The 15575-nt window shown below is 44.7% G+C and overlaps 1 protein-coding gene across 1 annotated transcript; it reads left to right on the forward strand.

The window, feature by feature from the left end:
• The first annotated feature begins 8199 nt into the window (after window positions 1-8199).
• On the forward strand, window positions 8200-14013 carry LOC307209023 (kyphoscoliosis peptidase-like). Its single transcript, XM_079964109.1, has 5 exons — window positions 8200-8398; window positions 9913-10021; window positions 11604-11721; window positions 12603-12773; window positions 13133-14013. The coding sequence occupies exons 1-5, from the start codon at window positions 8294-8296 to the stop codon at window positions 13293-13295; spliced, it is 666 nt and encodes a 221-aa protein (XP_079820235.1). The 5' UTR covers window positions 8200-8293; the 3' UTR covers window positions 13296-14013.
• The last annotated feature ends 1562 nt before the right edge of the window (window positions 14014-15575 follow it).

Genomic DNA, 15575 nt, shown 5'->3' on the forward strand with positions numbered 1-15575 from the left:
ATTATTCGTGATGGTTAAAAGGTAAAGGGACCCTTGACTGTTAGGTCTAGTCGTGGACAACTCTGGGGTTGCAGCGCTCATCTCGCTTTACTGGTCGAGGGAGCTGGCGTACAGCTTCCAGGTCATGTGGCCAGCATGACTAAGCCGCTTCTGGCGAACCAGAGCAGCGCACGGAAATGCCGTTTACCTTCCCGCCGGAGTGGTACCTATTTCAAACTGCTAGGTTGGCAGGAGCAGGGACTGAGCAACAGGAGTTCACCCTGTCACAGGGATTCGAACCACCAACCTTCTGAATGGCAAGTCCTAGGCTCAGCGCCACCTGTATTCCTTGGAGGCCTAGTAGAGAAATATAAATTCTGCCCTTTTCTAAACCATACCAAGGCTGAGTAACCTAAAAAAAATCATGCAACTACTAATAGTTACACATAGTTAACGTAAGTTTCAATGCTCTAAGCTCATCTCATTTTGTTCCTAATGGAATATTCCCTTTGTCAGCTCACCAAACGAGAAAGCTGAACTATGAATATAGTTAAAGGTCATTAAACTATTCTCTGTTTGCTTGGGGAGGGCTTTAGCTGAATATTAGGAGGGCCTGGGAAGGATAGAGCAATTCCAAGTCATTTCCCACGTCACAGTCCTGATTGTTTTACTTGAGTGTAAAATGCCATTTTGAAAAGATGTAGCCAGATAATGAAACTTTGGGATATTAGATTTTAAAAAATATATAGAACATGTTAACTATGTATGGAAAATGAGTCTGTCGGTTGACTTTTTCATGCAATTACCCTATAATCTATCTGGAAGAGGTGGAGAACAACTTTGACATCTGCCGTGACTGTGGTTCTCTGCACATTCCAATGTTGTTTTGCCAAAACATGTTTTGCTTTCATTTTTGTTTTGTCCTCCTGGGTGCTTTTCCCATCGCTCTTATCATAATGCCAAAGTCTCCCTTATCTAAATATGCGCAGGAAGGGCGAAGCAGCTTCTGCGAAAGAGAAGCAGATGTCGCTTGGAGTCATCTATCTTGATCCATCAAGGCTGTTCTACTGTGTTTATGAGACATACTGTGACTGCTTGGACAGAATAGCTCTGTGGGCCTTGCAGAGGACAGATTAAACGTATTATATATATTTCACTGCTGATGGAGGCTGGCACTCTGCACATGCTCAGGCACTTGCTTGTTTACTATGAATGGAACATGAGAGCTGAGTGGAAGCTCCACGCATGGTACCTCCAAACACCAGGCACAAAAGGCAAAATGTGGGATAGATGCCAGACCTCTGAGCCTCTGCTCAGAGGCAGACCACTAGGGACTGTTGGATAGAAAACGCTAAGCTAGTCTGATGCAGCAAGGCACTTCCTATGTTTACACATTCCAGGGCTGAACCTTGCAGTCAAAACAGTTTGAAAATAAACTCCAAGGAGGAGGGTGTATGCAAACTCACCATTTTTGGTGCACATACGAAAAGTGTACGGGAGACGTGTTCACAGTGTTACAGTGGTACCTCGGGTTAAGTACTTAATTCGTTCTGGAGGTCCGTTCTTAACCTGAAACTGTTCTTAACCTGAAGCACCACTTTAGCTAATGGGGCCTCCTGCTGTCGCTGCACAATTTCTGTTCTCATCCTGAAGCAAAGTTCTTAGCCCGAGGTACTATTTCTGTGTTAGCAAAGTCTGTAACCTGAAGCGTCTGTAACCCAAGGTACCACTGTAATAAAATGTAAATATGTCCTTTATTATATTTATAATGCAGCATTGCCTAACCTTCTGTTTCTCTTTACAGTGGTACCTCGGGTTAAGTACTTAATTCGTTCCGGAGGTCCGTTCTTAACCTGAAACTGTTCTTAACCTGAAGCACCACTTTAGCTAATGGGGCCTCCTGCTGCTGCCGGAGCTGGATTTCTGTTCTTATCCTGAAGCAAAGTTCTTAACCTGAAGCACTATTTCCGGCTTAGTGGAGTGTATCACCAGAAGCGTATGTAACCCGAGGTACCACTGTACAGTTAAAACTTTCTCCTTTCCGGTCTTCCATTGCCCCACATCTGTCTCTTCGCCTCCATCCAGAATCAGACTGGATCAGACAGCAAAAACCTGTCAGGGCTAACATTGTGTTTTCTATGGTGGCCCAACCAGATGCCTCTGGGAAATCGACAAGCACAGACATGAAGGCACTATTCCCTCTGCCCTTGTAACTCAGGGCAGTCCTAGCCTATATACAGGGCCGTTTTTAGGTTTGATGAGGCCCTAAGCCACTGAAGGTAATGGGGCCCTTTATATGTCCAGCTGTCCTTTGTCAACAAATTGGCACTGTTTTTTGGGTTGAATATATGCTATATGGTAATTTATGGACCTAATACATGGGTAGGCAAACTAAGGCTGGGGGGCCAGATCCAGCCCAATCACCTTCTAAATCCAGCCCACGGACGGTCCGGGAATCAGTGTGTTTTTACATGAGTAGAATGTGTGCTTTTATTTAAAATGCATCTCTGGGTTATTTGTGGACCTGCCTGGTGTTTTTACATGAGTAGAATGTGTGCTTTTGTTTAAAATGCATCGCTGGGTTATTTGTGGGGCATAGGAATTCGTTCATTCCCCCAAAAAATATAGTCCGGCCCCCCACAAGGTCTGAGGGACAGTGGACCAGCCCCCTGCAGAAAAAGGTTGCTAACCCCTGACCTAATAGGTCCATAAAAGGTAAAGGTAAAGGTACCCCTGACCATTAGGTCCAGTCGCAGACAACTCTGGGGTTGCGGCGCTCATCTCACCTTACTGGCCGAGGAAGCCGGCATACAGCTTCCGGGTCATGTGGCCAGCATGACTAAGCCGCTTCTGGCGAACCAGAGCAGCGCACAGAAATGCAGTTTACCTTCCCACCAGAGTGGTACCTCTTTATCTACTTGCATTTGACATGCTTTTGAACTGCTAGCTGGGCAGGAGCACGGACCAAGCAATGGGAGCTCACCCCGTCGTGGGGATTCGAACTGCCGACCTTCTGATTGGCAAGCCCTAGGCTCTGTGGTTTAGATCACAACGCCACCCGTGTCCCTACACAACACAAAACACTGTTGCTGGATGTAGGTTTTATTTTATTGGTTTGGTTTTTTATCTTATATTTTGGAAATGTACATCCAGGTTTTTTTAATTTAAATTTTTTTGGGGGCCCCAAGAGAGTGGGGCCCTAAACGATAGCTTGTTTAGCTTATATGGAAATACGGCACTGCTTGTATACTAGGGGCTGCCTGCCCTGCTCACTCTGCTAAGCCTAGACTAACCGATCCAATAGCAGTCCAACCCCTCCGACAATCCAATAATGTGTCCAATACTGTGTCCAAAGAATTGATGCTTTTGAATTATGGTGCTGGAGAAGACTCTTGAGAGTCCCATGGACTGCAAGAAGATCAAACCTATCCATTCTGAAGGAAATCAGCCCCGAGTGCTCACTGGAAGGACAGATCGTGAAGCTGAGGCTCCAAGACTTTGGCCACCTCATGAGAAGAGAAGACTCCCTGGAAAAGACTCTGTTGTTGGGAAAGGTGGAGGGCACAAGGAGAAGGGGATGACAGAGGAGGACGAGATGGTTGGATAGTGTTCTCAAAGCTACCAGCGTCAATTTGACCAAACTGCGGGAGGCAGTGGAAGACAGGAGTGCCTGGCGTGCTCTGGTCCAGGGGGTCACGAAGAGTTGGACACGACTAAACAACTAAAGAACATTTCTAAGCAGTGAAAAGTTCTGGAGCAGCAATACAGGGAGATGGGGTACCAGGGGAAGGGGGGCTTGTAAACTGGCCACATGTGGCTGATATGTCTGGACTGAGATCAGGTCATACTCAACCCACAAACCTCTCTTTTCATTCTTTGCTTGAATTCCCCGAAACCCGGAATTCCCCCTCATTCTCTAAACCGAAAGCACAAGCATTTCCTGCATTTCCAGCTTAAGAAATCATTTCCCTCGATAGACACAGAGACTCCTGAAGCAATAACCAATCTTCAAAGCTGAACAATCATCACCTGGACGTCCTCTCTCACGCCAAAAGGTAAGCAGAGCATCCCGATTTGTTTGGGTCTCTTACAAAAACAGCATTTGTGAAATGAAACAACTGACTTTGCGAATGAGATATCTACTTAATGGTGACTGGCAAATTTTGCAGACTGGCATTCTAGGACAGTTGCCTTGGAGGAAACGTCTCTGTCACAAAATGACAGTACACTTCTCTACTTAATGAGGTCAAGGTGAACAAGTGAAATGTTGAGGGCTAGTAACTTGTGGGCTTATTTGCAAAGCTAGGGTAGGCCCTTCAGTATTTTCAGGATGGTGGCTAAGTTTTGGTTTGTAACCAGAAATTCCTAGAGGTCTTTCCTAAAGCAAAGACACACAGAATTGTGCTGTTCCTCTGTAAGAAAAATAAATAATAACCTTTTGTTATAGTTTTATCTGTCTCCCAAATATGATGGGGGAAATTTATTCTAGGGCTCAGCCCTAATATACTATGTGCAAAGGGGTTTCTCGATCATGCCCATTTTGGACTTTCTGAGGATTGAAAAACCCTGAATTTAAAGGGCAAAAGGTCCAGGAGAACAATGGGGTGGGAAATAACTCATCCAAAGGCCCATATATTTATGGGGAGACAGGGTGATGCAAATCTACTCTAGACTGCAAATTCTTCTCTGGTGCAGGCAAGTCCTAAGTTCATAGTGTGAACACAGCCAGCCTCCAAAGCTGCTTTAGGCTGAAATTCTATTTTTTAAATTTATTTTGCAAATTAATTTTTTATTGATTTTCGGTAAACATACATACATTCATAAATTACACATAGGTAAAGGTAAAGGTATCCCTGCCCGTACGGGCCAGTCTTGACAGACTCTAGGGTTGTGCGCTCATCTCACTCTATAAGCCGGGAGCCAGCGCTGTCCGCAGACACTTCCGGGTCACGTGGCCAGCGTGACGAAGCTGCTCTGGCGAGCCAGAGCCGCACACGGAAACGCCGTTTACCTTCCCGCTAGTAAGTGGTCCCTATTTATCTACTTGCACCCGGGGGTGCTTTCGAATTGCTAGGTTGGCAGGCTCTGGGACCGAGCGATGGGAGCGCAGCCCACCGCGGGGATTCGAACTGCCAACCATGCGATCGGCAAGTCCTAGGCGCTGAGTTTTTACCCACAGTGCCACCCGCGTCCCCAAAAATTACACATATATAGGTGTAAATTCTAAACCCACTTGCCTGAGAGTAAGCCCCACCAAATTCAACCAGACTTACAGTTGTACCTTGGTAGTCGAATGGCTTGGCTCCCAAACAAATCGGCTCCCGAACACTGCAAACCCGGAAGTGAGTGTTCCAGTTTGCAAACGTATTTTGGAAGCTGAACATCTGACGCGATTTCCGCATGAGTGCAGGAAGCTCCTGCAGCCAATCGGAAACTGCGCCATGGTTTTCGAATGGTTTTGGGAGGCGAACGGACTCCCGGAACGGATTAAGTTCGAGAACCAAGGTACCACTGTATTAAAAACATAATATCACTATTCAGTTATATGAAAATGATATGAAGTGGAATTATGAATGATATATAACATACTTCTAGAAGATATATGAAGGCAGCCCTGTTTAGGGAAGTTTTTAATGTTTGATGTTTTATTGTATTTTTAATATTTTGTTGGAAGCCTCCCAGAGTGGCTGGGGAAACCCAGCCAGATGGGCGGGGTATGAGTAATAATAATAATAATAATAATAATAATAATAATAATAATTGTTATTGTTATTATTGCTGCTGCTGCTGTTATTATTATTAAGAAAATAGTATAGGAATTAATACCAAAAAACACAACACCCCATTCCCTGCAAAAAGAAGGATTCCCTAAAAAAAAACTGAGTACATCTCTTATATCAATCAGCAATGGGAACAGGAGATGGAACTTTCCATTAATTATACTGTTCATGTGGGCAGTTCCACATAAAACATAGACTATGAATTGCTGGAATCTACCTGGCAGAGGAGGAAATGTGCAATTGAGGCTCCAGGGAACTTTGGCACACCGCCCTGCTGTTTTGCCCAAACTTGTTCTGCTTTCACTTTTGTTTTGGAGCCGTAAGTGCTGTTCCTTTTACTCTTATCATAATGCCAAGGTCTCCATCGAAAGCAGAAATTGCATGCACGAAAGTTGAAGCAACTTCTATGGAACGTGGCATTGTGTCATCGGTCTTGATCCATCAAGGGTGCTCTATTGTGTGCATGAAACATACCAGAACTACTGGGTGCGATGGCTATCAGGGCTCCAAGTAAAAGCAGTGATTATTTATTTCGCCACTGAGGGAGGGTGGCACTCTGCACATGCTCAGGCACTCACTCATTTATTATGGCTTGAAGATGAGCGGTAAGTGGAACAGCCGTGCACAAAGGCAGCATACCTCTAACGTAAGAACATAAAAAGAGCCTGCAGGATCAGGCCAATGGCCCAACTATTCAAGCATCCTGTTCTCACAGTAGCTGAGCAGATGTGTGTGGAAAACTAGTAAGAAGGGTTTGAGCACAAGGGCACTCTCCCTTCCTGTGGTTTCCAACCAGGAACCAAATGCAAAAAGTGGGATAGATGTCAGTACTTCCACCTCTCTGATCATGTGACACTCTTCCTTAAATCCCTACATTGGAAAGAAATTCCCACGGGGGGGGGGGAAAGCTATTATTGGTCTCTAACATTTGCTGGTAGCTTGAACATCAAAGCCAGAGTTGCTATCTGATTGATGCGTGTTAAGTTCACTCTTTTAAAACAGCAAATACAGTGGTACCTTGGGTTACATACACTTCAGGTTACAGACTCCGCTAACCCAGAAATATTACCTCGGGTTAAGAACTTTGCTTCAGGATAAGAACAGAAATCGTGCAGCGGCAGCAGGAGGCCCCCATTAGCTAAAGTGGTGCTTCAGGTTAAGAACAGTTTCAGGTTAAGAACAGACCTCCAGGACGAATTAAGTTCTTAACCCGAGGTACCACTGTAAGTGCTAACTAGGAGGACGAACTTTCAGCCCCCCACTTGAATATTCTAACCTGCCGGTCCTTCTCCCCTGCCTGCTTTACAGACTCAAGTGGGTTAGTCATAGAATCATAAAGTTGGAAGAGACCACAAGGGCCATTGAGTCCAACCCCCTGCCAAGCAGGAAACACCATCAGAGCACTCCTGACATATGGTTGTCAAGCCTCTGCTTAAAGACCTCCAAAGAAGGAGACTCTACCACACTCCTTGGCAGCAAATTCCACTGTCAAACAGCTCTTACTGTCAGGAAGTTCTTCCTAATCTTTAGGTGGAATCTTCTTTCTTGTAGTTTGGATCCATTGCTCCGTGTCCGCTTCTCTGGAGCAGCAGAAAACAACCTTTCTCCCTCCTCTATGTGATTTGTGTCATTTGTGTCAGAAAGGAATTGCTTAGTACAGTCGTACCTTCGAATCTGTTCCGGAAGTCTGTTCAATTTCCAAAACATTCGGAAACCAAGGTGTGGCTTCCGATTGGCTGCAGGAAGCTCCTGCAGCCAATTGGAAGCCGCAGAAGCCACCCTGGATGTTCGGCTTCCAAAGAATGTTTGCAAACCAGAACACTCACTTCCACATTTGCGGCGTTCGGGAGCCAAAATGGACGAGTGCCAAGGCGTTCGGCTTCCAAGGTAAGACTGTACAGTGGTACCTCAGGTTAAGTACTTCATTCGTTCCGGAGGTCCGTACTTAACCTGAAACTGTTCTTAACCTGAAGCACCACTTTAGCTAATGGGGCCTTCTGCTGCCGCCGCGCCGCCAGAGCACAATTTCTGTTCTCATCCTGAAGCAAAGTTCTTAACCTGAAGCACTATTTCTGGGTTAGCGGAGTCTGTAACCTGAAGCCTCTGTAACCTGAAGCGTATGTAACCAGAGGTACCACTGTAGTTCTTTGAAGGCGGCTCGGAATCTCCAACAGAGGCATTTAGCACCCCTGACAAATTACAATTCCCACCATTCACTAAGACGAGGATGGGGAATCTGTCACCCTCCAGAGGTTATTGGACTGCAACTCCCATCATCCCTTTGCCAAGTTTGCTGGGCCTGATAGGAGTCCAGCAATCTCTGGAGGGCCCCAGGTTCCCCACCACTGCTATGGCAGTCACACTGACATAAAAATAAAATATCAGGGATGGGCAATCTGTGGCCATACAGATGGTGTTGCCTCCCATCAGTCTCAGCCAGCATGGCTAAGGGTCAGGGATGGTGGGCGTTGCAATATATGTTTTAATGTACATATTGTCTCATCCCAAGAATAACCATTTTGTAGCCTTTCAAGATGAAAGGAGAACAAGGATCAACTCTGTCCGAGAAACAATCTGATGGGAAATCGGTAGTGATGGACTTGATGCAGTTTAAGGAACTGGATGCCCATGCATTGAAGGTATGCTATCTCTTATTGTGATATATACAGTGTTGAATTATAGTCCTCTGAGGAATCTGCTTAGGGATGCAGGTAGCGCTGTGGGCTAAACCACGGAGCCTAGGACTTGCCGATCAGAAGGTCGCCGGGGTGAGCTCCCGTTGCTCAGTCCCTGCTCCTGCCAACCTAGCAGTTCGAAAGCACATCAAAGTGCAAGTAGATAAATAGGTACCGCTCCGGCAGGAAGGTAAACGGCGTTTCCGTGCACTGCTCTGGTTTGCCAGAAGCGGCTTAGTCATGCTGGCCACATGACCCGGAAGCTGTACGCCGGCTCCCTCGGCCAATAAAGTGAGATGAGCACCGCAACCCCAGAGTCGGTCACGACTGGACCTAATGGTCAGGGGTCCCTTTACCTTTACCTAAGGAATCTGCTTAAAGGGACGTGGGTGGTAAAGGGACACGGGTGGCGCTGTGGGTTAAACCACAGAGCCTAGGACTTGCCGACCAGAAGGTCGGCGGTTCAAATCCCCGCAACGGGGTGAGCTCCCGTTGCTCGGTCCCTGTTCCTGCCAACCTAGCAGTTCAAAAGCACGTCAAAGTGCAAGTAGATAAATAGGTACCACTCCGGCGGGAAGGTAAACGGCATTTCCGTGTGCTGCTCTGGTTCGCCAGAAGCGGCTTAGTCATGCTGGCCACATGACCTGGAAGCTGTACGCCGGCTCCCTCGGCCAATAAAGCGAGATGAGGGCTGCAACCTCAGAGTCGGCCATGAGTGGACCTAATGGTCAGGGGTCCCTTTACCTTTACCTAAGGAATCTGTTAGAATGCTGAGGTTTTTTTTCATGTGGATTTCGAATTTGATAGTACAGTGGTACGTTGGTTCTTGAACGTAATCCGTTCCGGAAGTCCATTCGACTTCCGAAACGTTCAAAAACCAAGGCGCGGCTTCCAATTGGTGCAGGCGCCCCAGAAACAATAGCCAACAGCCACATCGGACATTCGGCTTCCAAAGAAAGTTTGCAAACCAAAGCATTTAGCTTCTGGGTTTGCGGCGTTCGGGTTCCGATTTGTTCGTCAACTGAGCCATTCGAGAACCAAGGTTCCACTGTACCTTCCAGTGTGCTCTCCTGATAGGAGGCAATGGGGAACATTGTGAGTCACAAAAGAACATGCTCCTGTCTTGCACATGTTCTAACACAATAGAGCACCTGTTTTCAGGTGTACACCTGTGTACCCAAGAAAAAGGAAAGCTTAAGCATCTTTCAGAATACTTTTTACCCAGGGGCAAGTTTTTGTCAAATTTAAGACACTAATTGATCAATCAGCTAAAACACATACATTTGATTGACCAGCTGTGCAGTTTTACTCACTGAGTAGCCCCATTGAGTTCAGCAAGACTGACCCTCTTGTAAGTGCCTGTAAAAATGCACCCCACATTTTCTTTAAACAAGTGTCAGGCTTAGACAGAAAAAAGGAACTGGGTACTCCTTATTCATGTCAACAGCTCCTGAATCTATTTTCCTTTTGTGAAACAGGTGAATTTCAAGGATAGTGTGGAAAACCTGGTGAGTGCCTTGCACGAGAAAGCCCACAGTGACCTGGAGAAAGTGCGAGCAATTTGGATGTGGATTTGCCATCATATTGGTAGGTGGGGGTGCCAACTTTTGCATGTTGGGGTCCCCTTGTCTCTAAACAGCTCCCAGAATTTAAAGATCAGCCTGTATCACAGTCAGGGCCGGATTTAGGTTTGATGAGGCCCTAAGCTACTGAAGGTAATGGGGCCCTTTATAAGTCCAGCTGTCCTTTGTCAACAACAAATTGTTGCTGCTTTTTGTGTTGAATATATGCTATATGGCAATTTATGGACCTAATAGGTATCTAAAGCCATTTGCACATAACAAAATATGTAATTTATCAAAGTAATTGTTGAACTGAAATACAATTAAGAAGAAGTATATTAATAGTGAAATAATTATTCAGCTCTAACTTAAAATGATTTTTTATTCATAACAAACTTAATAATGCAAACACATTGGCATCTGGCAATAACAAAAGTTCCTTTAGAAACACAATTTACAAAGACTTATAATCTAATAACTATAAATAGCAGAATGTAGGCACCCTATATATAGAAATGAACAAACCAGTGATATTTGAGGGAGCAGGCTAGCAGGCGGGGCCCATGACTTACATCATAGGAGCCTACACAACACAAAACACTGTGGCTGTATGTAGGTTTTATTTTATTTGTTTTTTATCTTATAATTTGGAAATATACATCCAATTGTGTTTTTCCTTTAATTTTTTTTGGGCCCCCCAAGAGAGTGGGGTGCTAAGCTATACAGTGGTACCTCAGGTTAAAGACGCTTCATGTTACAGACGCTTCAGGTTACAGACTCCGCTAACCCAGAAATAGTACTTCGGGTTAAGAGGTTTGCTTCAGGATGAGAACAGAAATCGTCTGCCACCGGTGGCGCGGCGGCAGCAGCAGGAGCTTAAGAACAGTTTCAGGTTAAGAACAGACCTCCAGAATGAATTAAGTTCTTATCCTGAGGTACCATGGTAGCTTGTTTAGCTTATACATAAATCCAGCACTGATCACAGTCTTGCCCCCATGAATCCAGATCTCCAGCAGATATCCAGTAACACATTGGGCTTTGATGGCCAACCAAGGAAGATGCATCCAGACTTTCACTTGTCCTGCTGCTTTCCCGCAGGAAAACCCAATTTTTACTGCTGAATCAGAGCATCGGGTTTTCTGTGGATTGATGTTTGCTCTGATTCAGTGTTAAAGCGTGGGCTTTCCCAGGGAAAATGGCGGGGGAAACAGAAAACCATTCGGATCCATGCTTCCTAGGTATGGGATAGGACAAGCAGACGTGTGGAATGGAATACAGTGGTACCTCGGGTTAAGTATTTAATTCGTTCTGGAGGTCCGTTCTTAACCTGAAACTGTTCTTAACCTGAAGCACCACTTTAGCTAATGGGGCCTCCTGCTGCTGCCGCGCCACCAGAGCCCAATTTCTGTTCTTCTCCTGAAGCAAAGTTCTTAACCTGAAGCACTATTTCTGGGTTAGCGGAGTGTGTAACCTGAAGCGTATGTAACCTGAAGCGTATGTAACCTGAGGTACCACTGTAGCCTTTTACGTGAGGTTGTTGCAGCCCCTCATTCACTGAGCATTGCAGACTCAAGGGCGACATTTCACAAGTGTCTTTATTTCTCCAGAATATGATGTGGAAGGCTACCGTAACAGAGATAAGGCGTTTTATAAGCCAGCTGATGTCCTTCAGTCAGGAAAGGCTATTTGTAGTGGATATGCTCGACTCTTTGAAGAAATGTGCAGGTAAATCCTATTACCCCAGCCATCATGGGAAGAAGCCTTTACTTGGCAAGGATGATGGGAGATCTTAGAGTATGCTTCCTCAAACTCAGCCCTCCAGATGTTTTGAGACTACAATTCCCATCATCCCTAACCACTGGTCCTGCTAGCTAGGGATCATGGGAGTTGTAGGCCAAAAACATCTGGAGGGTCGAGATTGAGGAAGCCTGATCTAGAGAACCACAGGTCCCTGCTCCCGCTATTTTATATTATGAATGCTGAAGTAAAAATGCATACGTACAGTTGTATCAAGTTGGAGTAGATTCATTGAATTCAATGGAGAATGACAAACTTGATTTTAATGGGTCTCTTCCACACATGACAGTGGGATAATAATACTAATAAATACTAATATATATTAATACTAATACTATTCCAATCAAAAAAAGTAGTGAAAGCAACCACAATCCCTTGACTTCTTCTTCTTCTTCTTTGGCGATGGCTCGTAGTTGAGTAAGATTGTCTTCCATAAACATGGTTTTAACAATGAGAGCATAAGTGACTGTGGAGGCCAATTCTGGATCCACACGTCCTTCCACAATGGAGACATTGGTTTCCAGGCAGCAGTTGATCACGGTGTGGATTTGCCAAGTGTGCCTTTCTCTTAGCACGTTTCTCCCTTGCGTCCTGAGTTCGAGTGTCTTCAAAGCCCATGACACCATTGGTAAAGGCTGTCCTCCAACTCGAGCTCTCGCAGGCCAGTGTTTCCCGGTTGTTGGTGTTTATACTACATTTTTTTAGATTTGCCTTGAGAGAGTCTTCAAACCTCTTTTGTTGACCACCGGCATTACGCTTTCAAACTATGACAACTATGAGGTTCCTGAATGCCTTTCTTTATCCCTCAGAGTTGCAGGGATACAATGCAAATATTTGGTAGGCAGCTGCAGAAATGACGACTTTAAAGGGAAGAACCGCCATGCCTGGAATGCTGTTTATCTTGATGGAAAGTGGCATCTTCTAGACTGCACATGGGCAAGCGGTTATGTGGATGACTCCTATAGCAAGTTCACCTTCAGGTATGTTGTTAGACAACAGAAGGCCCAGCCAAGAGTGTGGGACACAAGTATAGTTTGCTTCCTTTGCTTTCAGAGGTTGGATTTATTTTAACGGGTTTTAATTGACATGCTGGATCTGTAATTGAATGTGTAAGGGCTTTTAGTCAAACACAATAAATGACTGATTGATGAACAACGGTAGGGCGTGTGTGAAGCTGATGCTTGCTATGGCTCATTCTCAGCATGCTAAACTATGATTTTGCTTGACTGGCCCTAGAATTATTCCAGCTTCATCCTTAGATAGCTTTGCCTTTTTGACCCTGATGCTGATTTAGGAAATGTTTTGAAATACGGCACTATTCCACCTTCTCCTTTTGCAGCTATAAGGAGTTTTACTTCCTCACCAGTCCTGCACTGTTTAGGAAGAATCACTTCCCTGATGAGGATGAGTGGCAGCTGCTGAAGCAGAAATTGAATATAATATACCTAGTACGGTGGTACCTCGGGTTAATTACTTATTTCGTTCCGGAGGTCCATTCTTAACCTGAAACTGTTCTTAACCTGAAGCACAACTTTAGCTAATGGGACTTCCTGCTGCCGCCGCGCCTCTGGAGCACGATTTCTGTTCTCATTCTGAAGCAAAGTTCTTAACCTGAAGCACTATTTCTGGGTTAGCTGAATCTGTAACCTGAAGTGTATGTAACCTGAAGTACCACTCTATGTAATTTGATGTCCTTCAAAAATAATCACTTCTCTCTAATGTATCGATTCATGATTACTCAATTTGTGTTAGTAGCAGAAAGAATGCTGAACTCACTCTCTGGTTATCCCAGGCTTCCTCAACCTCGGCCCTCCAGATGTTTTTGGCCTACAACTCCCATGATCCCTAGAGAGCAGGACCAGTGGTCAAGGATGCTGGGAATTGTAGTCTCAAAACATCTGGAGGGCCGAGGTTGAGGAAGCCTGGGTTATCCTTTATGATAGATTTTTAATTTTAAGTAGGCTATGTATTTTCTTTTCCCCCTGCATTGGCAAATCATAGTATGTACAATCATTGTTCTCTTTGTATGAAGTTGGTGTGATCTATATGCTAAAGTAATAGTTTTGTAATGTCGCTAAACATTACAAAACTATTACTTCAGCAAATAATAATTGCTGTTGTGCAAGAAACTGATTTCTGCAGTTATTGCTATACCATCTAATTGTAATCGTGAGTGATGCTTTTCAAATAAAGTTTCTCAAGCCAAAAGCGAGAATGTCACATTTAAATGTATATTGTATTTTTTAAACATAGTTTTAGTAAGTTGGCAACCCTAATAAAGCAGACGCACGAGGGCCAACTTGTGTTTTGGGCAATCTAGTAAGGTAAAGTCAGGAAGTAATTATGGCAGTCCTAAAAAGAGGTTTAAATGACACATGACCACACATTTATGCTAGGTAAGTTGCACATTGTGGTGTTATGTTGTTCAAAAGAAATACTGCATGTAAAACAAATTTCAAGTAGCATCTCATCACATTTCTAAGAACCTCAAAGAAGAGAATAAAGTTAAAACATGTGGCTTTTTCTTTTCATTTGTTGTGTGTGTGTGTATTTGTGACAAGCATAATATGCTAAACTCTCATGAGTTTTATTGTCATAAGCTCATCTGATTTTATTCCTCACATTACTCACATGCAGGGCACCAAACCCAGAAATAGCCCTAAAATGTCATATAGACGACACAAAAAGGAGTGAAAAAGGCTTACATGCAGTCTGCTGACCTGCACAGAGGTCCGGAACTAAACCCTTACACAAAACGAGGATTGCCTGTACCATACTCTGGACTTCTAAGCCAGTGGTTCCCAGATTCCCTGGGGCTGCTGCCCACTTGGTTCCATAGACTCATCCTCAGTGCTTCCTACAGTCCCACTCTATAAAAAGCATTACAGTGGAACCTCGGTTGTTGAATACTTCGGAAGCCGAACACTTCAGAACCCGAATGCTGACAACCCGGAAGCGAATGCTTCTGTTTTTGAATGCGCCTTGGAAGTCGAACGGAAGTCCATTAAAAAAAAAAAAAAAGGCGACCAGCAATTGATCCTCGGTTATCAAACGTTTCGGAAGTCGAACAGTCTTCCAGAATGGATGTTCGACAACCGAGGTTCCACTGCACAGTCGAATCCTCAGAAGTTGAATGGAGTCCGTTCCAGAAGTCCATTCGACTTCTGAAACGTTCGGAAACCAAAGAGCGGCTTCTGACTGGCCTCAGGAAGCTCCTGCAGCCAATCAGAAGCCATGGAAGCCCCACTGGACGTTCGGCTTCCAAAAGAACGTTTGACTTCCAAGGTGTTCAGAAGCAGAGGTACGACAGTATTCAGAATAGTGGTTTGCATGACCGACTAAGGAAGATAACAACGCAATAAAATTCAAAACAGCAACAATCAATTGCACATTTATTCAAAATCCAGTTAAAACTATTTACCGTAGTTCAATTAATTCAGTAAAATCGATGAACTTGATGAAGTGATACCAGCTTTTCAAATTCTGATAGTTATACTCCCAGTGCCCCTGCTGTTCTCTTGCCTCCTAGCACCCTCTGGTTAATCCCACAGCCTGTGCCCACTCTGGGAACCACTGTCCTAAGCTGTGGAAAATTATGGGGCGACAATACAGAAAGAATGTGCATGGGTAGGGCTAGTGCTTTTTTTTTTTTTTTTTAATTGAAATACTGTCCCTCAATGAGGCCAAACGTAGATTCACAAAATGTTTAGGGGTATGTGTATGCCCCTCGCGTCCCCCCAGAAAAAAAGCACCGGGTAGGACGATACACAGGCCACATCTGG

Source organism: Podarcis cretensis (assembly GCF_951804945.1).
Source record: "Podarcis cretensis genome assembly, chromosome: 2".
NCBI lineage: Eukaryota > Metazoa > Chordata > Lepidosauria > Squamata > Lacertidae > Podarcis > Podarcis cretensis.